The 13,485-nt window shown below is 55.2% G+C and overlaps 1 protein-coding gene across 1 annotated transcript; it reads left to right on the top strand.

Annotated features, from left to right (window-relative positions):
* The first annotated feature begins 671 nt into the window (after nt 1-671).
* RABAC1 (Rab acceptor 1) lies at nt 672-3,326 on the top strand. The gene is made up of 5 exons (XM_036896515.2): nt 672-891; nt 1,185-1,397; nt 1,674-1,771; nt 2,908-3,009; nt 3,092-3,326. Exons 1-5 carry the CDS (start codon nt 836-838, stop codon nt 3,178-3,180), a joined length of 558 nt encoding a protein of 185 aa, XP_036752410.1. The 5' UTR covers nt 672-835; the 3' UTR covers nt 3,181-3,326.
* The last annotated feature ends 10,159 nt before the right edge of the window (nt 3,327-13,485 follow it).

Raw genomic sequence — 13,485 nt, 5'->3', positions numbered from 1 at the left:
GAGGTCAACACAGCCTGGATTTTCACCTCTGACTCCAGAATCTCAACTGTTTTAATTGTTAACAACACCCTCTTTTAGACATCCTCAACTCTTTTCCTTCCTAACTTTCATCTTTCCTATCCAAGGGGGGTAGGAGGTTTTTGGAGGCCTCTAGTCCTAACCCATTCAGCCCTGGGAGCTCAAGGGTTTTGCGGGGAGCTTTGCTCCCTGCCTCAGATAACCCCTCCACCAACCATGGCCCTCTTGCTAGCCTCTTGAAGGAACAGATTCCTGAGAGTTCTCTACACTCTCACTATTCAAACTGTGGTATATGGACTGGCAACATCATCATCTACTACCTTGTTAGAATTGAAGATTAATGGGCTCCACCCCACATCTGCTGAATCAGAACATCTGAGAGTTTTATCAGCCCTCTAGATGTTTTTTATGTCCTGTAGTGAGAACGACAGGTCCACACGGTCCCCATTGTACCCTGCACCGGGGAGAGCACGCAGAGCTTGCTTCTGCCTTTAGTGCTCGGACCGCGCAGACGCCTGACAACTCACCTTCCCCGACAACACACGCCCCGCTTCTGAAACTATAATTCCCACAATGCCCAAAGGGGCTTAGCGTGACCTTAGGTGACTATTTCCCGCGGGGTTCCAGGAGCCGGACCACACCCGTCCCGACCGCACCAGGACTACAATTCCCACAGTGCTCCACGGCAGAACCGCCGCCGCCGCGGCTCCGGTTGGAGCCACGTCGGCTCCGCTGGGTGAGGCCGGGCCCGTGCCGGGCTGCCGGAGTCTGCAGGACCCGGGCTTGTTACAGCGGTTCTGCCCCTCAGAACGCGGACATGGCGGCCGAGAAGGACCAGCAGAAGGAAGCCGAGGCGGAAGGGCTGAGCGCCACGTAAGCAAGCCTGCTCTGGCACCACCTGACCGCGACCAAGGCGTCCTGGCGCCCCCCCAACCCCTGGCCCCCTTCTCCCTCGGGTCCCAGGAATCCGGGCCTTCAGGCACGAATCCAGGCGCCTGGCCTCTTCGAGGACTCTGGAGTCTGGGCCCTCAGTCCCCTTCTCCCCTAGGATACAGGAGTCCTGAACCTTTTCCCCAGGACTCCGGACATCAATCCCCCTCGGCCCGCTCCTTGCTCGGGGTCCGGGCTCCATCCCGGTCTACCGCTGACCCAGCCCCACCCACCAGGACACTGCTGCCGAAACTGATCCCTTCCGGCGCCGGCCGTGAGTGGCTGGAGAGGCGCCGCGCGACCATCCGGCCCTGGGGCTCCTTCGTGGACCAGCGGCGCTTCTCGAGGCCTCGCAACCTGGGCGAGCTGTGCCAGCGCCTCGTACGCAATGTGGAGTTCTACCAGAGCAACTATGTGTTCGTGTTCCTGGGCCTCATCCTGTACTGTGTGTGAGTGCCTCTCCTGCCCTGCCGCGCCCTCGCCCCCACCAAAGAGCCCCCCGAACAGCTGGGCCCCGCCCCCGTGGGGTGGCTCTGCCAGACCTTTTCACCAAGCGGCCAGGTCCCTACACCCGTATGAGCCTTGCCAGGATGCAATGTGACCAGATGTGACCTGGAATTACTTGGCCTCAAGGACATAGCCTGCCAGCTGCTGGTGTAGAGGTCAGGGTCCCGCTGGCTGGCTCATACCAGCTGCCTGACCAATGCTTTCCTGCCCTTAACCAGGGTGACGTCCCCCATGCTGCTGGTGGCTCTGGCTGTCTTCTTCGGCGCCTGTTACATCCTCTATCTGCGCACGCTGCAGTCCAAGTTTGTGCTGTTTGGTGAGAAATCCGCTGTCCAGACAGGGTCTGATCCTTCAAATCCTGGTCTTTTGGAACACAAGCCTTAGACCCCAAACCCAAGTTTGCCCAAGCCTAGATCTATGCTAGTTGCCCCAAACTCAGTCCATTAAAATGTCAGACACACCAAATGCTCCTACCTAGACTCAGCCCTCTCAAATTGTTATTCCTCGAATGTCGTGTGAAATACCCCAGAATCCACTCTCCCGTGCCTTAAACCTCTTCCCTCCCTCCTCGCTAACCTCTGGGGAAAGCATCAGCTGCAGGTACCCACATTGGACGCCAGGTGGCACCCTTACTCTGGCCTAGATCTCCCTTTCCTGCTTCCTGGGTGGAAGATCCTTGCACTTCTCAGTGCAGCAGGGAGCTGAGGCTTGCGGTTTATGTGGGCCTAGACTGGTGCCAAGCACCACTGGGAAAAAAGAGGGGCCTGAGTCCCCACCTAGGGGAAGCTCTAGGTTTGGAGTGAGATCAGACAAACAGGTAGACTTAAGACAGAGTCCTTCAGGGGCCTGTGAGTTATGTATAGGATCAGGGTGGCTGGGGCACATCAGGCACACAGAGGGCATGGAGGGGGTGCCTGGAGCACAGCCACAACTTGGCTTCAGCCACTGCTGCCACCAGGGCGTGCAGATCCGATGTTCCAGTTCTGCTACCCAGGAAGCCAAAAGTCTGTATCGCTATATGAAATCACTCAGTTTCTCTTGTCCACCACAATTTAAATTCTTGGAGAACAATGTGCAGGCTCAAAACCCACATCTGCGATCAGACTTGGCCCTTGGGCCACCAGTTGGTGACTCCTCGTCTCCTGGTCTTTGTGTGCAGGTTGGAGCAGGAGAGCCTTAGTCTGGGGGAGTGGGAGGCTGGGAGCTTCCTAGTAGAAGGCAGGTTGCAGGGTGGGGGGTTGGTGTTTGAGGAAGGTGTTCGGTATTCGGGTGGACATTGGGCATGTCAGAGAAATGGGTGGGGCCAGGAGGTGGAGCATCTTGGCGTGAGGAGTTTGGATGATTCTGAGGCTCCCAGAGTGTGTGACACCAGATGCTGAGGGGCATCTGGGATTACTGAGGGAGAGGGCACTGAGTGTGGGAGCAGCTACCGCAATGCCATCTGTCCCCCAGGCCGAGAGGTGAGCCCAGCCCATCAGTACGCTCTGGCTGGGGGAGTCTCCTTTCCCTTCTTCTGGCTGGCTGGTGCGGGCTCGGCCGTCTTCTGGGTCCTGGGTGAGTACAGGGTCTGGGGAGCTGGGGTAGGTGGTGCAGCCAGGTGAGGACACAAGGCCCTAAACTACCTGCTTTCCTGCAGGAGCCACCCTTGTGGTCATTGGCTCGCACGCCGCCTTCCACCAGATCGAGGCTGTGGACGGGGAAGAACTGCAGATGGAGCCCGTGTAAGGACCTGCCAGCCTCCGAGCCAGTTGCCCCACGCCTGTCCATCCCATGCTGCTCTGCTGCTCTGGCCAAGTCCTCCTTCCCATCACAAGCCCAGGGAGGATCTCCAGCTTTGGGAATAAATCTGTTACAGTTGTCAATCAGCAAAATTCTCCCAGGGTCTTCTGTGGGTCTGTGCATGTTGAGGCTGGGGCACTGCAGAGACCAAGACAGGGGCCTGGCTGGTGGGGAGGCAATATGCAAGATAAATAACTAAAATACGATAAGATGGCAAATGGTGGCTTAAGTGCTAAGAAGAAAGAGTAGGGAAGGGAGAGTGTGCCCGGGGTCCACCGCATCACCCCTGTGTTTGATGATTTCATAGTTGTACCCCTGTGATTTATTATCATACGAAGCAAAATCACACAAGGACACAAAGCATAATCAGGGAAAAGTCACACAGGACGAAGTCCAGAGGAAGCCAGTGCAAACTTCCCCGTGTCCTCATGGTGCAGTCACACAGGACAGCTCAGTTCCTCCAGCAACAAAGGAGACAGCACATGTGAAATGTCTGCCGGGGCAGCTCATGAGAGGCTCAGTGCCCAGGCTTTGTATCAGGGGTAGCACAGAAAAGCCTCTGCCTAGCATGTACCAAAATTCCGGGCTCCTAGAAGGAAAGCAGGGCTTCAGCAGAAATACCATTTTCACAGGTACTCTTACTGATCGGGAATGGCGAGAACCCTGCTGAAATCCAAGTCCCCAGACACCAGCTGAGGGCCAGCCAGGGAAGTGGGCCCGAGGACAGCAGTCTCAAGCCTAGTGGGTTAACTTCTCTACCTAAAGCAGGTTCTGGGGATGAGTCACAGGTTAAAGACCTCCCTGAGGTGACATTAGTGGAGACCTAAACTGAGTGAGGGGGCAGCTGTTCTGTGCAGTGTCCGAGACGGCATGCCTGGAGGTTTGAGGAACAGCAAGGAGCCCAGGAGGCTGGCATAGATGAGCCTGGGGCAAGTGGGAGACTGGCAGCTTTGGCTTTACTCTGAGCGAGGTGACAGTGACACAACTGGCCTTTCATTATACTATGAAGACTGCCAGTGGGGATGGTGACAAAAGAGAAACAGCTGGTAGGGAAAGCACTAGGCCCCTGTGGCAACAGAGTGAGGTGACAGGCCTCGGGAAGCTACTTCAGATGGGGCTGGTCTGGGGCGGCTGTCTGAGGAGGCCACATTTCAGAGAGCCCTGAGGGACACGGAGCCAGCCACAGGAAAAGCTGCGGCTCGGGGGGCCTAAGCAGAGGCATGGCAGCACCCAGGCCTTGCAATGCCATCTCCCAACCTCTCTGACTGTGTATGTCGTTACCAAAATTCACCTGTTCACTATTTGTTCAGCAAGGGTTTTATCCAAAGTGCCCACTGAGTACCCAGCATTGTTCTGGGATCCTGTCCCCTATGGTGGCTGCCAGCCACATGTGGCTACTGAGCACTTGAAACATGGCTGGTCAGAGTTGGGATGTTCTGTGAGTGTAACAGATTTCAAAGACTTAGTAGAAAAAGGGTGTAAAATGTCTAATAATTTTTCATATTGGTTATGTGTTAGAAGGACAGTATGTTGGATATACTAGGTTAAATGATTTTCACATTTCTCTTTAGTTTTTAAAATGTGATTAAATAGAAAATATAAAGTTACATCTGTGGCTCATACTCTGTTTCTATGGGACATAATGGCTGAGGAAACAGCAACGCCACAAACAGAGGAGAGGAGGCCCTGCCCTCTCAGAGCTCACCATCAGTGGGTGAGGCGTGTGAAACACAAGCCAAACAACCAACAGACAGGAAACTCTCAATGATAAGCCTCTGAAGCCAATAACATGGGACTGGGTGAGGCTAGAGAGTAGCTGAGAAGGGCAGGGGCTCTGAGCAGTGAGGCAGGGCCTTGCTGGGCAGTGAGGAGGAGACTGCCCCTTGGAGGTCTAGGGGAAGAGTATTCCAGCCAGAGGGAACAGCAGGTGCAAAGGTCCTGAGGTCACATGTGCTCAGTGACAAGGCAGCGCTGACAGCTGGGTGAAGGGAGTGAGGGAAAACAGCTGTGGAATTTGATGGGCTGCTGGGGGCCAGATCACGCAGCACCTGCACGCCCCGGGGAGGCTTTGGATTTTAGCTTTAGGCAGTGTGGAACTGAAGAAGCATTTTGAGCAGGGGAGAGACAGGGTAAGGTGTGAAGGTTAGAAATTCGCCTTTGGGGTCGTGTGGGGGGATGGGATGGAGGGAGTGGGGCCGGGGAGGATGAGTCATTCTGGGGAGGATGCACCAGGGACATGGAATGGAGAGGAGGGACAGAGAAGACGGATTCAGGAGGAGGAGGGCCTGGGCTTGGTGACTGACCCGCAGGGCTGCTGAGTGGGAGGGGGCAGGCAAGGTCGACCACCCCAGGCTTGGGGTTCCTGGCCGGATGGGAAGACCAGGGGGCTTGGGTGTCTGGGTCCATGCTGGTTCCCAGTCGCCAGGGCCGCGCTTCCAGTGGCTGCCACCGGAGGGCGGAAAAGGACTTCATGCAGACTTCCGGGGAGGGAGCCAGAGGAGGACATCTCCCCAGGGAGGAAACTGAGGGGTCTGGGGCCATCAGATCCCGGGTCTGCTCCAAGGCCAGGGTCCCAATTCCCGTTCTGGAGTAGCAGAGGGTGTTTTGTTTGCGGCTCGAGATGCCAGTGTTCCCAGGGGAGACTGAGTCTTCATGCCCAGTGGGTGGGTGGCCAGTGTGTCACCTTTGCCCTGGGCCTGGAGTGCACGTGGTCAGGCTGTCTTGTCTGGGGCTGACTGAGGCCAGGAGCCCCAGACCGGGGATTGAGACCACTGAGGCACGTGGTCATCAGCCTTGAGACTGTGGGTGGCAGTGGGAGGGAGAGACTCGGTTCAGAGGCCTATTCTGGGGGTGACTGATTGTAGGTCCCTAATTCTGATGTTGAGTTATTGAGACCAGAGGCTTCCACTGGGGGTGGTCAAGGCTGGGGGTCCATTCCGCACCCATCCCCTCCTGAAGGACCTTGGGGTTGGCAGGTTTGGATCAGGGCCATGGAAACTGGGGGGGCTTGGGGTCTCATCCAGGGGACAAAGGTCTGGTTATCTATTTTGGTGATAGGTCCTGGGGGTCCAGTTGGCTGTCTGGGGGTGACAGATTAAGGATCTGGCTGTTGACTTTTGTGATTAAAGAGCCTGTGGGTCCAGTTTGGGGTGCCAGGGATGAGGGATCCGGTTGTCCAGTGTGGGGTGGCAGAGCCAGGGAATGCCTGCCCCTTGCTTTGGGTATCAGACTGGACATCTTGTTGTCTCATTTGGGGTGATAGCCTGGGTCCAGTTTCTGGTTTGGAAAAATAGAAATTGGGGATCTGCTCTCAGCTTTGAAGTGACAGACTGGTGGTCACTTATCTAGCTGGCGTGGCAGAGGAGGGGATTCCTGAGGCCAGGTGTCTAGGCGGCAGGTTTGGGGTGGTGACACTGGGAGCCCAGGGGGTTTGGGATGACAAGGGAGGCTGTCCTCCTGGCTGGAGGTGACCTGGTTCGGGTCTTGGAGAAGCAGAACCTGGGGGTCCCGTTGTGAAACTTGGAACAACAGAGGTGGGGGGCTCTCGTTGCCTAGTGTGAAGGGACAGCAACTGTGGATCATGTTTTTTAGTTTGGGGAATGTCTGCTTGTCTAGCTGGAGGTTAAAACCACAATTTGGGTTTAGCTCTCACATTTTAAGTGACAGATTAGGGACTCCAGTCTGGCTGGGAATGACAGGGACTGGAGCCGTTCCCAGTGTCAGGCTGGGGTTCTTGTCCAGGTTGGGGTGCTGGGGGCCGGGGTCCTAGGGTCTAGCTGGGGGTGATGGACTGGGGGTCCTATTGTCTCATTTTGGGTGACCAAGACTGGGAGTCCCAGAGCTTCCTTAAGGGTATCAGAATTGGGTTCGAGTCTCTTTTCAGCTAAAAGAATGGTAGTCAAGTTCCTAGGTTAAGATATCAAAATGTTAAGGTTTGGGACCCCAGACTGAGTGGTCAGTTACTAGTTTGAAGCCACAGAAATTGGGGATCTGGGGAACTCCACTGGGGTGTCTAAGACTTGCAGTCTGGTTATGTTTGGGGTGCCAGACACACAAGGCCACTGTCTACCTGGGCTTTGGTTTGGGGGCGAGACACTGGGTGGCCTCTTGGCTAGTTTGAAGTGGCAGATGCTACAGGCCTGGATGGCTCGTTGGGGTGACAGACGGACTGGGGTCCTATTGTTTGGCTTGGAAGGCAGATGGGGTCTGTCTCATGCTGGAGTGCCAGGCGCTGGGGCCAGGTGTCTAGTTTGGGACATAAGAAGTGGGGGTTTTGTCTCGATCAGGGTGGCAGAGACTGGGCTCCTGGGATCGAGGGCCTGGCTGGAGTTGACAGAGACTAGGGGGTTAGTTGTCTAGCGTGTGATGACAGAGAGGAAGCATCAGGTGTCCCTGGGGTGCCAGGGTCCTATTTAGGGTGATGTAGAATGGGCCTTTGCTCATTTCGTTTGGTGTGCATGGGATGGGGGTTCTGGTTGTCCGGTGTAAGAACTGATGAGTCTTGTTGACAAGATGAAGGTTAAACGGACTGTGGGTCTTGGTCTCTTGTTCCAGGTGACATTTATGCAGCCAGTTGCTCACTGTAGAGGGACAGAGACTGCAGGTAGTATTGTCTTGTTGGGCATGGCAAGTCTGGGGGTCGCTGTCTTGTCCTGTGGGGTAGAGACTGGATGCCGGGCATACTGGGGGTGACTGAGAGTTTGGTTGTATCCTTTTGTGAGAGAGAAACTGGGGTCGCAGATTCTGGAGGTCTGGTTGATTAATCTTGTGGGATACGGACTAGGGTCACTGAGGGTATCTGGGGTGACAGACTGGAGTCTGGTTGTCTAGTGTTAAGTGACAAACTGGGGGATCCAAGGAGTATTGGGCAGGGAGGCTGGGGACTTGGCTGTCTAGTTTTATAGGACAGAGACTGGGGCCCAAGAGTATACTTGGGGTGACCAACTAGGGGGGTCTGGTTGTCTAATTTGGGGGGACAGGGGCTGGGGTCCCAGGGCATATTTGGGGTGAGAGAAGGTGCTTAGGAGAGTGACGGGGATCTCAGAGCGTATTTAGGGTGGCAGAGACTGAGCTTATGAGACAGGGATCGACATCCCCAGGGTGCTGGGGTGACAGACTGGGTGAGACAGGAGCTTTGGCTGTGCAGTCCAGTGCGGACTGGTGCCCTGCTTGCTGATTGTGGAGACGGTTTGAGGGCTGGTCGTCTGGTCTGATGTGGCCGACTGTGTTCACCCATTGTCATGTTCGGGGTGACAGAGACTGCAGGTCTAGTTGTCTAGATGGGGTGAAAGAAACGACTGGTCTTGTTTTCTAGTTTGGGGTGTCAATGACTGAGGCCTTTGCCCAGTTTGGGGTGACAGTGATTGGGGTTCCCTTGTCCAGTTGGGGGAGACAGAGGCTGGGACCAGTTGTCTAGTTTAGTGATGAGACCAGGTGTCAAGGGCGCTGCTTTGGCGTGGCATAGGTGGGGGATATAGCCTCTCAGCTCCAGGTGACAGAGACTGCCTGTCCCTGGGGCCAATTTGTGTAAACAATGATTCAGTTTAGGTTCAGAAACCGAGAGGACAGTCATCTGGTTTGGGATGATAGAGTTGGGGTTCTCCTGATCTCTTTGGGGGCAGTGGGATGGGGGTCTAGTGGATTGCTTAAAGGAATTGAGTGGATTGAGGGGGTCAATTTGTCTCCTGTGGATGACAGAGAGTAGGGCCACCCGTTTGGGGGTCTGAGAGACTAGGGTCCACTTTGGGGTGGTGGACTAGCAGCTCAGTGGTCTAGTCTGGGCAAACACAAACTGGGGAGCCAATGGCCTGAGATGAGATGACATGAGCATTGTGGAGACTGGTCATGTTTCCATACCGAGGGTCTGGTGCTGTTTGGGGTGGTGTGACTGGGGGTGTGGGAGCCTCACATCATATATAGAGATTAGGGTCCAGGGTCTAGGCTGGGGCCTTACACCGGAGTCCTACTGTGCAGCTTGTGATGGCTTGGAGGCAGGTGACTAGTGTGGCACAGAGACGGGTGCTTGTGCAGTGGGAGGTGGGGAGGCGGAGCGCTTCCTTTTTAGTTGGAGAGCATTGTCATCCCAGTCCTCCAATTTAGGGTGCAGAGCCCAGGGCCCCAGGGCCTTTCAAGTGCCACTGAGTCAGAGAACACTGATGGCTGGGGAGACTGAGCTGGAGGTTTCCAGCACCCAGATGTGGGGTCCCTGGATAAATGTGGACTTCTGAGTGAGTGTGGCCATATGTGTGAGCCCTGTTTGGGGGTTACTGTGCTTGGAGTCTGGGCACTGGGCACCAGGGAGTCAGGAGGCTGGAACCTCAGGGTTCGGAATCCACTGGATTGGGCTTGGGGATGTCTGTGACGTGCAGGGCCAATGGCTCTCATGGCTGGGGTGCCTCTGCGTGAGTGTGGAGGTGGTAGACACTGGCATAGATGGCCAGTGTGGGGAAAGCTGGGGTGGGGCCTGACTACTGGGCTGCGGGTCTTGGAGGCTGCAGCACAGAGAGCTGTGGGGCTTTCTGGCCCAGGGTGGGGGACTCGGTTGTCTTTGTCATACCCAACGGGGTCCCCAGGGTCAAAGCCTAGTTCAGGGGCAAATGGTTATGGTGGTCAGGTTGCATTGTTGCAGGTGAGAAAATGGAGGACCCAGATCCCTCCTTTGAGGAGATGGATGCTGGGCCCCAGATACTGAATTTGGGGTGACCAGAGTCCCTCCTGCCCAGTTCTGGGCATTTGGAGCCCATGTTACTGATTCGGGGTGCCTAAAGCGAGGTTCTAGATCTGCAATAATGCGAGCTTACATAGGGCTGGAGCATGCAGGGGACTAGATGTCCACATGAGATGGGACCGCTGCCTGGGGAACCTTGTATGTCAAGTTTGGAGGGAGCAAGTCTGGTGACTCGGTGTCCAGCTGGGAAGGGCTGGTTTGGAGGTTTAGTGGTGACCGTGTTTGGCAGTCCATGTAGTCACTTGAGGTCCTATTAATTACTTTAGGGCTGCCTGAAGTTTGGGGCCCACATGCCTAGTCTGGAGGTCACAGAGCCTGGACATCCCACACCCTGGTTTGGGGTATCTGAGACCTGGGGGATCAGATGCTGAGCTTGTGGGTGACCAGCCGTGGGGTTCAGATGCCCATTTTGAGTGTGATTTGCTGTGGTTTTACTATGGGGCCCTGGAGGCTAATTTAGGGGCGAGTGAGACTGGTCTGCATTCTAACGGGGACTAAGGCTGGGGCCCAGAGGCCAAATTAGAAGTGACTTACCCCAGGGTAGATGGGAGTTCTGAGGCTGGGGACCCAGCGCCACTCAGATGTCTAGTTCAGGGGTGTAATACAGGCTGCCAGATGTTGAGGGGCTTACTAATTGAATTCCTAATACTTACATGCAGTTTGGGGCTCATGGAGCCAGGTTGCTAAGGTTTGAGGTGACTGTCACTGGCATTCCTTTTACCTGGTTTGGGGTGGTGGAGTTTGGGGCACTATTGCCTAGTATGGGGTGTCTAACTGGGAATCTAAATCACACCAGTTTGATGTGATAGTGGGGGCCCAGGTGTCATTGGTGGTGGCCCCCAAGTCACCTGTGATGGACTGTCATCAGATGCCTCCCACCGGAGTAGGAGGTGTCATTCTTGCAAATCAGAAGCCTAGTTTGGGGTAGGGGGCACTCGAGGGGGGCTAGCTACCTAATTGGGGTATAACAAATTAAGAGTCCCTAATACTTACATGCAGTTTGGAGCTCACTGAGCTTCATGGCCTAGTTGCTGAGGTTTGAAGTGATTGTCACTGGGGTTACTTGTGCCTGGCTTAGGGGTGATGGTGTTTGGGGTATTGTTGCCTAGGAGGCGGTGTCTGAGTCTAACCACCTAGGTACCTAGTTAGGGGTGGCTGACATTAGGCTCAGACCTCGGGGAGCCTACATGCTTGGGGTAGGGGTGGCTTAACATGGGTCTTGATACCTACTTCAGGGGTGGACTAACCTTTGGGCCCAGATGCTGAGTTTAGGGTTTACCAGCCAGAGGGGTTCTAATGCTTATTTTGGGGGTGATGAGACCAGGGCCCAGCTGCCTCATTTGAGGTGTCTCAAGGTCAGGTGTCTGTGGAGATCACGGCAATGAAGAGACTAGAGGTTACTGTCTGTGGGAGACACCAAGCTTATTTTAGTGGTGACAGTGGCTGTAAACCCACAAACAAGCTTCGGGGCTGAATGAGCCTCAGGACCTAAGAAGGCTGGTCTGGGGAACACAGGCTAGTTTGGGGCACCAGGCTGCAGGGGAACACATCTCTAGTTTTGGGGGTCACTGAGTCTAGAGATCCAGAGGCTTGGTTTGGGGGGCTGTATTAGTCTCCTGTGGCTGGTAACCTACCTGGGGGCTTAAAACAACAGAAATGTATTGTCACAGAGTTCTGGAGGCCGGAAGTCCAGAGCGAGGGGCTGCGGGGCTGCGCGGCCCCGGAGGCTCTGGGGAGGATGTCCCTGCTCTTCAGCTTCTGGTGGCTGCCACGCGCCTGCCTCCTCTTCACTGGCTTCTCTTCTCTCTGTGTCTTCTGTCTGTCTGTTATAAGGACACATCACTGGATTTAGGGCCCTCCCAGCAACCCAGGATGATCTCATCTCAGGACATTTCACTTAATTACAGCTGCAAAGATTTTCTCAGTAAGGTCCCATTAGCAGGCTCTGGGGCTAGAAGATGAACATACCTCTCGGGGCACTACCATCAGTCTGCCACAGGGATACAGCGAGCACCCTAAGTTGTGAGTTTGAGCCCGTCTGATTAGGGGGTTCTCAGAGTTTGGTTTAGGATGACTGACCTGACGGTCAGCTCCAGTGCCTACTCTGGGGACTCTTGACTTTGATTTGCCTCCCTCTGGGGGTAACAGCCTATGTGGTCCTAATGGTTACTATAGGGGTGACTGAAGTTTGGGGACCAGGAGTGTAGTGGACATCACTAGACTTCGGTGTCATGGAGTCCTATCGTTGGGGGTGTCTGAGGTTGGGAGGCCAGCTGCCCGGTTTGTGGGTTAACTTACTGAAGAATTCCTAACTCCTATGAATGGGGGTACGCTCTGTGGGGGCAAGCTCAGATGTCTTAAAATCCTGTGGATTTTAAGGGGAGCTGATGCCGAGGTTCTAATTGCCAAGCTGGGGAGAATCTGGAACACCAGATGGTTGTTCAAATGGCTGGTTGTGCAAAGGCCTAGGTCAGGGTCACCTTGATAGGTCCAGATGCAAGGTTTGGGGGTAATGGTAGAGACCTAGATGACTGTCAGGTGACTTGATGGGGAGTCCTGATATTGGTTTAGTGGAAACTGAGTCTGGGGAGCCAGATAATTAGTTTAGGGGAGTCTTAAGCTAGGTGGGGCTTAGATCCTAAGTTTGGATTGGTTGATTCTGGGGATCAAGACTGGGGTTGCTCACTTAAGGAGTGACTGAGTTTCAGTCTCATTTCCTAGTTTGTGTTGAGAATGGGGGTCACTTCCTGAGTAGGGTGACAGAAGTTGGGGGTCCATTTGTTTAGATCACACGATTTATCCTGGGGTCCTGATGTCTGTTTGGGGTTCAGTGAAGAAGGTCTAGCTTAAGTGTACCAACTTTGGAGCCCTTAATACCTAATTTTGGGGTGACTGAGTCTGGGGAGTAAATGCCTATATTAGGGGTAACTTTTGGAGTTACTGGTGCTTATTTTGGGGTGACAGAGCTAAGGCCCATCTCCCTTATCCTAGCAGTGTCTTGGACTGGAGGTTTGGGAGGTGAATGGGGCTGAGGCCCAGAATCCTTGTTTTGGGGTGCCTGGTCTGGACTAGGGATACGTTCTTGGTGTTTTCTTCTGAGTCTGGTTTACTATTCACCTGGCCTGGGGTGACCCAGCTCAAGGTAGAGGTCCTCGGTCTGCTCGGAGATTCTGAGGGAGGGTGGGTTTTCACACCACATGCCTGGGTTTGTGGGTGTCTACACACCTCCTTTGGAGGGAATCTGAGACTGGGGCCCAGAGGGGCTAAAGCTCTAAATCCCAGCCCCGCGCTGCTTCCAAGTCTGGGCCCCTCCTGTGGGTCGTCAGGGGGAGAGCCCATTTCGGGGGTGACTGATTGGGGGTCACGCGCGTGGAGTACGTGGCTCTGGCGGGGGCTGGGGGCCCGCGGTGGGGGGCGGGGGCGCCGCGGCGCAGAGCCGGGCTGCGGCCCCCGGGCCGGCTGCGGCGGGGCTCCCGCGGGAAGCAGAGCGCGGCGGGGCAGCCGGCGGCGGGAGGGCGAGCGCC

This window comes from Manis pentadactyla, chromosome 15 (genome assembly GCF_030020395.1).
Source record: "Manis pentadactyla isolate mManPen7 chromosome 15, mManPen7.hap1, whole genome shotgun sequence".
Lineage (NCBI taxonomy): Eukaryota > Metazoa > Chordata > Mammalia > Pholidota > Manidae > Manis > Manis pentadactyla.
This window is presented reverse-complemented; position numbering and strand designations above follow the sequence as displayed.

Bases quoted from the DNA above. Each gene is read 5' to 3' on its own strand.
- RABAC1 (XM_036896515.2), top strand. From the start codon at position 836: ATGGCGGCCGAGAAGGACCAGCAGAAGGAAGCCGAGGCGGAAGGGCTG. The intron at 1,398-1,673 runs GTGAGTGCCTCT...GCCCTTAACCAG, and splicing joins GGCCTCATCCTGTACTGTGT to GGTGACGTCCCCCATGCTGC. The intron at 1,772-2,907 runs GTGAGAAATCCG...TCTGTCCCCCAG, and splicing joins GTCCAAGTTTGTGCTGTTTG to GCCGAGAGGTGAGCCCAGCC.